This window comes from Thalia democratica, unplaced genomic scaffold, assembly GCF_965202585.1.
Source record: "Thalia democratica unplaced genomic scaffold, ktThaDemo2.hap1.1 HAP1_SCAFFOLD_1708, whole genome shotgun sequence".
NCBI lineage: Eukaryota > Metazoa > Chordata > Thaliacea > Salpida > Salpidae > Thalia > Thalia democratica.
The window spans coordinates 13,270-24,086 of record NW_028140529.1 but is presented as its reverse complement, the minus strand read 5'-3'; the positions used below and the strand labels follow the sequence as shown (position 1 = coordinate 24,086).

At 25.0% G+C, this 10,817-nt stretch overlaps 1 protein-coding gene across 1 annotated transcript; it reads right to left on the bottom strand.

Annotated features, from left to right (window-relative positions):
* Positions 1 to 1,854: 1,854 nt before the first annotated feature.
* LOC145848816 (uncharacterized) lies at positions 1,855 to 10,561 on the bottom strand. The gene is made up of 10 exons (XM_082954052.1): positions 10,525 to 10,561; positions 9,645 to 9,878; positions 9,456 to 9,581; positions 8,763 to 8,877; positions 8,511 to 8,603; positions 8,152 to 8,228; positions 8,001 to 8,093; positions 7,799 to 7,939; positions 6,694 to 6,843; positions 1,855 to 2,615 (listed from the first exon to the last, which is right to left on the bottom strand). Exons 1-10 carry the CDS (start codon positions 10,559 to 10,561, stop codon positions 1,855 to 1,857), a joined length of 1,827 nt encoding a protein of 608 aa, XP_082810178.1.
* Between the last annotated feature and the right edge of the window lie 256 nt (positions 10,562 to 10,817).

The window sequence follows — 10,817 nt, the reverse complement described above, 5'->3', positions numbered from 1 at the left end:
TAGTTATAATGAAATGAATAAATTAGAAAAAAAGCTACCGACCGAGGGTAAGGGGTAAAAGTGATAGTAAAAACAAAAATAGCTAATAAAATTTATAGTTAAAAAAAAAAATTAAAAAAAAAAATTAATTAGAAAATAAATAATCTTCCGACCGAGGGTAAGAGGTAACAGTGATAGTAAAAAATTAATAAATTGAAAAAAACCTACCGCCGACCGAGGGTAAGGGTTAACAGTGATAGTAAAAAACAAATAATAATAATAAATTTAAAAATATAATAAAAACATTAAATCCGTGCAAAATTGTCTTAGTGCAAATATTTCTGCTCGTGCAAAAGTTTCTTCGTGCAAAAGTATCTCCGTGCAATTTTATCTTTGTGAAATTTTATCCCTTCATGCAAAGTGTCTTCGTGCAATTTTGAGAACTCGTGCAATTTTGTACGCTCGCGCAATTTAGACAGTTACCCTATTCCGATTGCTTTAAAACCTGCAACTATTTTGCATATATGAAGATAGATCTTTTTTAGAAGTTAATTACAACAATTTAAACTTATATTTTTGATTTATTTGTTATATCTTTGGGTAAGGTAGGTTAGTACTAATGGAAAAAAATTAAAAATAACAGGGAATATTTTTTTTACTTGTTATTACTTTTCAACTGATAACATAAATTTCAAAAAGCAAAAACAAAAAAGTTTGTTAGCAGTAAACTAAACAAAAATACATTGAGTTTTTTTTTTGAAAAGAGCAATATTTCAGGTGATTATAAAACTTTCACGTTGGCACCATACTATTTTCTTAAAACCACCACAAAACAAACTGTATTCGACCAAAAAAATACTACCTTATATTTCCTAGCTGGAACTTTTTTTTACATGTAGCAATTATCATTAAAACATACCGTGCACAACTTAAAACGAAGAATGTTTTATGGGGGCACCGCTCAAATTTGTGGAATTTTTTTACTTTTTCAAAGTATTTTTTTTATTTTTCAGTGTTTTTTTTTCATAAAAAATAAATATTAATATTCTAATGTTAATAATTAAAAAAACACGTTTAAACCAAACTATAAAGTCTACAGAGTAGATTTAAATCTTCATAAAAAGCTTTATCTAGTTCTTTACAATCGTTAGTTTTTATTTAGCTCTAATAAATTTAAGGGTAAATTATCTAAATAGTGCTTAATTTTACTCGACACATTCAACTAAACATAATCACACTTAGCTTAAATTTGATTATGCAACCTTAATAATTTTAGTTTTTTACTTGAAAAATCTTAGGAGCTTTGTTAGCGATATATTTAGGAGACGATAACTTATAATTGTTTTATTCAATTAAGAAAAGTGATAGATTGTGATTAAACAATAAACCAAACACTTTTTTTTTTGAATATTTAAATTTTTATTGTGTAGAAATAAAAAATACTATCAATTGTATAAATTTCAAAGTTGAAGCAACTTAGCTAAGTAAACTAAAACTAAACGAAAATTTTCAACATAAATGGTAAAAAAGACAGCTATAAAATAACATTGACAATTTAAGAAATTTTAAAGCAGTTTTATAACAAAATAGATTTCTTTACAATTAACATAAATGAAATACAAACGAATTTATCAGTTTTAAAATAAAAATATTTAAGAATAGCTTAAATTCACAACATTTGATAAAAACATTTTTATTCTTTTAGAAAAAAAAATACAATTTTTTACCTGTTTATATTTTTTACAACATCAAATATCTATCTAACAATAAACTATTTATAGTAAACTCAAATATAATGAAGTTATGTTAACATGAATGCAGTTCATCAAATTTTTTATTTATTTTTGCAATAAACTTGTAAACTTGTAGCTTGTTTTACACTTTTCTCTTCCTTATCAAGGGCAGGGCTATGAAAAGATCATCAAAAACAACTTTTTTTCCAATCTGCTTTCGAACATCTTTCTCAAATATTTTGGTTGGGATTTTATTATTAATAAGATCGCTTATTAATCTTTCAACACTGCGCAGAGCATAAATGTTTTTGCCTGATTTCACCTTCTCAGAAGCTTCGTTTTTTATTTTTTCCAAAACACTCAAACCCTTCAAAAGTTTTACTTTTTCATATTCAACTATAGTATTACGATCGCTGAAGAAGACCCTAGCTGCTTTTTTACTTTTTACCAAGGGCAAGATTCTGTAGAGACCAGCAAAACACATGCCTCCTACCTGCTCTTTTACCCGTTGTTCGAAATCGTGCATTGTGATGTGTTCTTCCATCAGCTCGCTTATCAAATCTTCGACGTTGCTAGGGGCGCAGGTGTTTTTTCCCGAATACTTCTTATGATCAGCTTTGCTTCTGATTTTGAGGAGCACGTCCAATCCCCTCTGGAGTAACATTCCGTCTTCAAAGCTGCCACTGAACAAGTTTCTGCTGGTGCTTTCTGTAACAGTACTGTCGTCTTTCCGCATTTTGCACGGAACATTCGCCTCATTGCGCTCAACTGGAACTTTTCTTTTAAATGGTGAAACGCTGTTTTCTGTGTTGGTCTTCCGACAAGTGACGTTTTGCGTTCTTCTGGAATGATCCACTGAATCAGAAGAATCCGGTGAACCGGAACGGTTTTGCCGAAGGTAACCTGAATGAAAATTAGATGCTTACTAGTTTTTAAACTTGTTTGTGACTGTAAATAACGACAGTAAAGTTTGAAAAATTATTTAACTTGTTAATAAATTCAACAGAAAAGTTTGATTGAATATTTTGAAAAAGCACTAACTGGCAAAATAGATATACTTATTTTTACCAATTTATGTTTAACATCCGTATTTATGTGGCAAGTATGTTTTAAAAATCAGTCTCTAGTTTAATTTTTAATTTCGTAATTTAACCTTACTTATAAATCTTACAAACTTAAATGCAGTTATACTTTTTATATAAATACGGATGTTAAAGATAAATTGGTAAAAATAAGTATATGTCAGCTGCAAAGAATAACTGTAAATTCAAACATTCAAATATTTCAATAGACTTAATACCATTTTATATAAAAACTTGATTAATTAAAGATTACATTCAAAATTAATAGTCAAACTTATTATTAATTTTGTGTGTTTTTAGTAAAAAAGTAAACCTAAATTAAAAAGCTGTCTTTATAAGTATAACAATGTTAAAAATATACTGTAAAGCTACTAGTAATTAAAAAAAAAACAATACAAAATATTTTTTCTTATGATGATATTTCGTATTTAATGTAAATTTCTGTACCTAAAACAAATAGTATCAGGGTTCGTGCGCTAAATTTTTTTCATTTAGCCTGACTGAGACCAATTTAGCCTGACATTTTTTCAAAGTAAGGAGAATCCCCTTTAGAAGTCACTTTAGGTACTGGGGAGTCTTGATTAGTACTATTGTAGTCTCCGACTTCAACCAGCTTTATCTCAAAAATATTTAGAGCTTTAAAAATCTGCAACAAGCAAATCATAGCTTAGTTACAACTCAATAAAATAAGAGACTAAATTGTGAAAAAGGTTATTACCCCCCTATGCCCTTAACATAACAATTTCAGTGATAAGTTTTAAAATTAGTGTTATATCTAATCTATTACTAGTTCAAAAATGTAATATATATTTCTAAACACAATTGTTAAATTTAATTAAGCACTAAGTAAAAACATTATAACCAGAAGATTTATAATAAAACGACGTGCATTGTCTCGTGTTTTATTAAAATCAAAAATGAAACACTTTCACCAGTATTAATATAAGTAAAAATGTTTATTATAGTATTTTGACTAATACTTAAAATTGATACATAATTATAAATCCTGAACTCTAAATAAATACAGTGATTGTTGACGTCGTATCAGATTTAAAAAGCTTAAACTAAAATTAAAAAAAAAACCTTTAATATTTTGTTCTTGTAAAGAAAAATGAATTGTACCTAAAATTTGTACTCCCACAAAACTTAGTACTTAAGCTAAGTTTTAGTGTTGTGAATATCTCTAATAACTTTAAACAAACAGTAAAATATATGAATAATCTGCTAAGAAATTTAATCTTAAATGTATTTGGTATAAAGCCTTTAAATTAGAAATTAAAACAGTTAAACCAACTAAGCTCTGAAAAACATAGCTGATGTAAACAAATTCAAACAAACAGCTAAGTTTGTTGAACTAAACTGTAATGTTTAAACTATATTTTTTTTATGAATCTTATAATTATGACGTGAATAATCTACTAAAAACAAATAATGAAGATTCTTAGTTTTTTTTTAGAGATTCAACAAAAGGTGTTAAGCATTTATTTTTACAAATACTGACTGATTTTGTCTTTAATAATTAAATCTTTATTTATAAATTAATTCACATTTCAATTTGATCTTAAAAAGATTTCTCAATTTTTTTAATCAAAAATTTTCAAGCATATGAACTGAGAAAAACTGAGATTCTCAAATTTTTAAATAAAAAAACTTATTTAGCCTGACGCGCACGAACCCTTTAGTATTAATTCCAGGTCTTTCCAGTTTTATTTTTATTTTTAAAACCCAGGTTTTTCTAGTTTTTTCTTTTGTCAAAATTGTCAAGTTACAGGTTTTTTAGGATTCGATGTTTTGTTTTGCAACCCTGGTACTATGTAAAAGTATTTTAAAAATCATTAAATTGTTATAAGTAAATTAAAGTTAAAATCAAAGCTATCATAATTGATTTTTTTTATACTAAAATAATTCAAATTATTTTACTTTGTTAAAATGCTTGGATTTACTATCTGTAGTTTATAACCAAGAGTTTATTTTAATAATTATACCAAGATAATTAAAGTATTCATATAGTGGCATAAGCTTAAAGCATTAGGCAATGTTCATAATAATAATAACAAAATATATAACTCTATAATTTTGTTTAGCGATTTTAGTGTTTTAGAAGGTTCAAACTTAGTTATAAATAATTACTAAACCAAATTATAATCAATTTTTTTTAATTCAATCGTTAAAATATAATTTGAGTGTAAACCAATTTAAAGTAATATTTTTAGAAATAAGTTAATAATCAAACAACTATGCAAAATCTAACTTCCAAACATGGAAATAAATGGTACAAGTCATAGAAAATTATTTCCTTTAAAATCTAAAAAATTAACAAATAATAAACTAAAAGTTAATAAGGTCATATACTCAAGTTGTTTAATGATAATTCTCAAGACCCATACTAACTTTAATTTGAAATAAAGCTTATACAATGTAAAAATTTTAACATTTTTTATTAATACCTCCAGTTATATAAAAGTCCATTATAACAAAAGCAAAATGAATAAGGTCTGAATAGGAAATATAACAGTTTTTTTACTACAAAAAGTTATGACAATTTTTCTGGAATTTAGTAAAAAAATTATGACGCATAATCTTACAATTTTATTAATTTTACTATTTTACTAAAATCTATTTAGTTATCTACAAGAACTATTGAAAAGGTAGATTGAAAAATTTTTAGTTCACAAAAAATAAAATATACTGCAAAATGAATTGTTGTCTCAAATTTATATAAAAACTGCATTATTTTCTAGAAGATGTATATCAGTGAGAACAAAATTTATACATAAATAAACGTTTTTAAGTTCAGTAGTTATAAATAACTAAAGAAAAACTCAGTTATTTTAGGAACTGATTTATAGTTTTTCATTCACTCTTAATTCTCTTGTTGTTAGAAGATTTTAATGAAACGTAACTTAAACTTTAAACAAAAGGCTTGGTTTATTTGCGGTATATAAGAAGATGAGTAGATAAACATCTGTATATAAAAGATTTTTTTATCTAATGATCATAAAAAATAGATATCTTACTGTGAAACAACTAAGCCAAAGCATTAACAACTTAAACATAATCAGAATAAAAAATTTAAGTATAAAATGTATAAATTTTCTTCTAATAAAAATAAGAGTAACTCTGAAAACCAGCATTATAAGTTGAAGAAACGAAAATGTATATTAGGTAATACACACAATTTTGTTCAACAACTAAAGGCATAGAGGGTCCACTTTGATTTTTACAATTTGATCTTATTCTGTAGAGTTTCATATTAGCTATCAGAAACTTTTAACAGCTTAAAAAATTCAAAGAAGAATCTGAGATAAAAGTCGGTGAGCTAAAAACTTTTCTAACAGAAGGCACAAACCAAAACACAAAAATACAACTTCACTATAAAACTATGTTCTCCTTTAGTTTTATGCAATATTCTTCAAATTTTCACGATGAGTCTATTGCTAACATGTCAAGCCTTTTAAATGCAAAACAAAAACTTTAAAACATAACTAAATCACAAACATTTTTCTTTTTTTTATCTAAAATTTTAATTTGTTATTTTTTTTAACCTAACATTAAAAGTATAAAATGTTTCTAAAAAGTTCAAGGTCTCTAGCTCAAAAATAAAGGAGAAGATATATTTTATTTTTATTTAAATTTCAAATATTCGAAAAAACCGGCAAAAACATATTGGCTCAATACGTTTGTACCGTAAATAATTATATCTCAGAATTTAACAAATTTTTTAAACTGTATAAACACTGACTTAGAGTTTATATTTCAAGCTTTCATATAAGAACCAATGTTAAATTTTGTAAAAAAAAATCTTAAGCTGAATTTTCATTGACAAACTAAATTGTTATTTTTTTATTGAATATTTATAACTGAACAACAAAATAAAAATTTAATTAAAAAATATTTACCTTTTGAAGTTGCTTTTATTGATCTGTTGATAGCTGAAATTACACTATTTGAATACAAGATGAAATTTGGAACACTATCTTGTTTGGTTGTGACTAATTTATCATCGTTTGAGTTTAAACTGAAGTTTTTTGAGTGAACGCTTGCAACTTCTGCAAAAAAAAAACATTGAGAGCATTCAGAGAATTAAAACATTTTAGTTTGTAAATATATAATTTTTGCATGTTTAAATAATTGGTAAGTAACTATCAGTTCTTCAATGACTTACTCAGATTTGTTTTACAAAATATTAATTGATTTACAAAATAATGTTTTTATTTACACCCTAATGTAAACTGTATGGGACCAAAAAAAATCAACCCTAGAGTTTTTAGCTGATTTTTTCTTAATGTGGCCAATCATCACATAAACACATTGTGAAAAATTTAAGATGATTTAAAGAAAGTTTTATGGAGAAAATTCTTGATTTTTGTCAAACTTTATTGCTTTTTGTAAGTTATATAAAAATATCCAGTTATTTTTTTTCAAAAAATTGAGAAATGTCTTCATAAATTGTTTGTTAATCTTTTTAAATTGTGCACAATAATTATTTTATATTTTACCCTCATGTAAAAATATTCCAGCAAAAACTTTAAGGTTTTTTTTTGTTCTTATACAGTTTGAATTAGGTTGGTTTTCAGAAAATAGAATATCCCCAACGTGAGAATTTCTTCAAATAATCTAAAATGTTGCACAGGGTATTTTTTTCAATATGTATAAGCATCCTACTGTTAACCAACTTAGCATATTAATCCTAAGAAAAACGTTAGTCAAGTTGTAATTTTCACAATCAAGTAGTAAAGAACTAAATAAAAAGAATTTTAGGTTACTTTAAAATATTTACTTAGTGTTTGAGTTAATTTCATTATTTGAAAGAGTTCCTTTAGGATTTTGAAAAATAAATTTATCATTTGTGTGGATGCTAGCTTTAGTTTTTTCATCAACATTATCATCTAAAAGGTAAACAAAATATTTTAAGAAAGAAGAAAAACCAAGATGAAACATGGAATATTTATTTTTTATAATGTATTTGATTAAGAAAATTAACAGAAGTACTTTATTTTTTACCTTTACTTATACCTTGTCTTGAAGTGTTGTCAATCATATTTGAGTTTTCATCATTAATACACAACTCATCTGGTTCGATTTTGATTGATTCAACATTTATTGTGTTTGAAGTTTGGCTGTTTGAACTTGAGTTCCCACCTTCTGTTTAAGTAAATATGTAAAAAAAAATTCTATACAAATTAAGTTAAACTTTCAAACTTACCAGTCCTGTTCTCAGGAGACTTATCAAAATATTGCAGCAACTTTTTATTATTTGATGTAACTTCATTTACTTTTTGTGGCTGTATTGTGCTATCTACAAAAAACATATAGTTTTATAATGAACTTTTTTCAATTAGTATAATTTACTTTACCATTCTGATTTTTGTTTGATGTTTCATCTTTTTCTGTTATATGATCAAAGAATGTGCTTCTATTGATATTTTTCAATCTAAAACAGTTAAAATTAAAATATAAAGGATAATTATGTTTGATAATTAATTTATTAAAAACTGCACACTTTTTTTGATATCCAGTAATAATAATAATGATAAGAATAAAGTAATAATAGTAATAATTAATAACTATGTAAATTAAATATTTCAACATCTCAATAAACAAAATACAGAAAAGTGACATTTAGGTATAGGCCAAAATATGTTTCATGATAATAGCAATTTATTTATTAAAACCTTAAATAAAAGTAAAAAGCTGTGGAAGTATAAAACCTTACTTTGAATCTTTTAACTTGATTTTTTCTAATGCATAAATTTTGTCTAATAATTCAACATTTGCTTCAGCCATCATTCTTTTTTCAATTTCTAAACTGTGATAATTTTATTTTTTAAAACCTAAACTTTTAAGGAGTTATACTTTTTTTCAATATCATTATAAATTAATTTTTCTCAATCTTTAAGTATTATAGTAATTTTTATAAAAATAACATTCTAAATAATAGTAGTTACAATAATTTTTTTTTTCTTACTTATTAACTTTTTGCAACAATTCAATGTTTTTATCAGCCAGATTTTTGTTTTCCGAGCTTTGCTTTTCAATAAGCTGCATCAAGCAAGACATCAGAAACTCAGCTTGGTTTAAGTCTTAAAAAAATATACAATCACTTGAAGTTTGGTGAAAAACAAAATACAAAGTATACATAAAATTTAATATATTAAAATATATAATAATTGGTCATCAATCAAAATTAAACCAAAATTACGAAACTATCACTATTTGATAAACAACTATATTATTTGTGTAAATACTAGCTCTAGTTTTTTATATGCCTTTACAGCAGGGTTTCCGAAAGTGGGCAAAGTGGTCTCCTTGGGGGCCATTAAAAAAGTTTAGGGGGCCCTACGGTCATGATTTGAAACTTACATTGGATATTCTGGAGTTAATGATAAGTAGCAAAAAAAAGAAGGTCTTTGAAGTTTTTGGGGTAGTTTTTAGCAGTCTTTTAAAGGAGGCTTTTGGAAAAAGTTTGGGAAACCCTGCTGTAAAGTATATTTTTTGATTGGAAATCATAAATTATCTAAACGACAGGTTTCATTTTATCTTTTGTAGTAAATATTATCATTTAAAAGTTAAACAAACAAAAAAAAAGAAGAACAAACATGATATACTTATTTCTAATAACATACTTGTTTAAAATAAAATGTAAAAATTTTATTTATACCTTGCTTTGAACTGTTGCAACTCATATTTGAACTTTCATCATTAATACACAACTCATCTGGCTCAACTTTTATTGATTCAACATTTATTATATTTAAAGTTTGGTTGTTAAAACTTGAGTTCCCACCTTCGGTTTACATAAGTTTGTAAATGAAATTCTAAACTAATCAAGTTGAACTTTCAAACTTACTAGTCCTGCTTTCAGGAGATTTGTCAAAACGTTGCAGCAAATTATTATTATTAGGTGTAACTTCATTTCCTTTTGGTGGATTGTTATCTGAACAATGAAAACTTTCTGCTTCAGCCAGATTTTTATTTTCCCTTTCCAAACTGCAGTTCTTGACTCGTAAAATTTTATTTTCTGAGCTTTGCAATTCAATAAGCTGTTTCAAGCGAGTCATCAGAAACTCAGCTTGGTTGAAACCTTAAGAAAATATATTTACTATCAACCACTTGAAGTTCGGTAAAAATTACAATGTTTTTATTAAAATTTAATTGTAGGTCATAATTTATGAACTTTTTACTAATCCACCAACAGCCTTTTACTGCTTTACGAAACTCTTAGTTATTTTTGAGAATCAAAGTAAAGTAGCTCAATTGAAATACTTTATGGAAAAAACGATTAAAATAAACTTTAAACTGCTCAATTTATAGTCCATCTTCTTCCCTAGTTATAGGGTATAAATTTTAAACTAATTTAGTCTAGTTTTTACTAAAAGAAAATATTAATTTATTATTCTTTATCTTTAGTAGATTAATTTTTTTCTTACAAAATATCATAGTTTTAATTTTACCAACTAAGAACTGTTTTTTATATTTATACTAAGAATATATATGACTAAGTAAAACATAAGATAATTTTCCTAAAAACTTAACATATTAAGCTCCAAAACAAAAAAGAAATGTATTTTTATTAATAATCAGTTCTTTGAATTTAAAAATTTTTGCTAGTAAAAATTCTATAAGCTACTTACCAGTTTTAATAACAAAAACAAAGAAAAAGCCAACTATAAAAGATACATTTTAACTATATTTACAATTTTTCAATAATTTGTATAAATAAAACTAACTTTCATTTAACACCTTGCTATTTCCAACTTGATCCATTTTAAAACTAATAACTTATTAATTATTGTTTAATAATTCCTTTTCTGTTAAAGAATAATTTTAGTACATTATTGAATAGTAAATTTTGTAATGATGTCCAAAGTTCTCAAAAGGAGAGTAAGCAAAAAAAAGGTGATTTTAATAAAATTTGTATGGAATTAGTTTAGAAAAAAACTAACCATAAAATATAACTGTAAAATTGTACATAAAGAGTAATTTTGATTTGTTAAATAAATAATATATAATGTAAAGTAAA

Coding starts and splice junctions, on each gene's coding strand:
- LOC145848816 (XM_082954052.1), bottom strand. CDS start 10,561: ATGGATCAAGTTGGAAATAGCAAGGTGTTAAATGAAA. Junction 6,844..7,798: donor AAGACAAGGTATAAGTAAAG/GTAAAAAATAAA, acceptor TTTTTTTTGCAG/AAGTTGCAAGCGTTCACTCA. Junction 2,616..6,693: donor AATAAAAGCAACTTCAAAAG/GTAAATATTTTT, acceptor ATTTTCATTCAG/GTTACCTTCGGCAAAACCGT.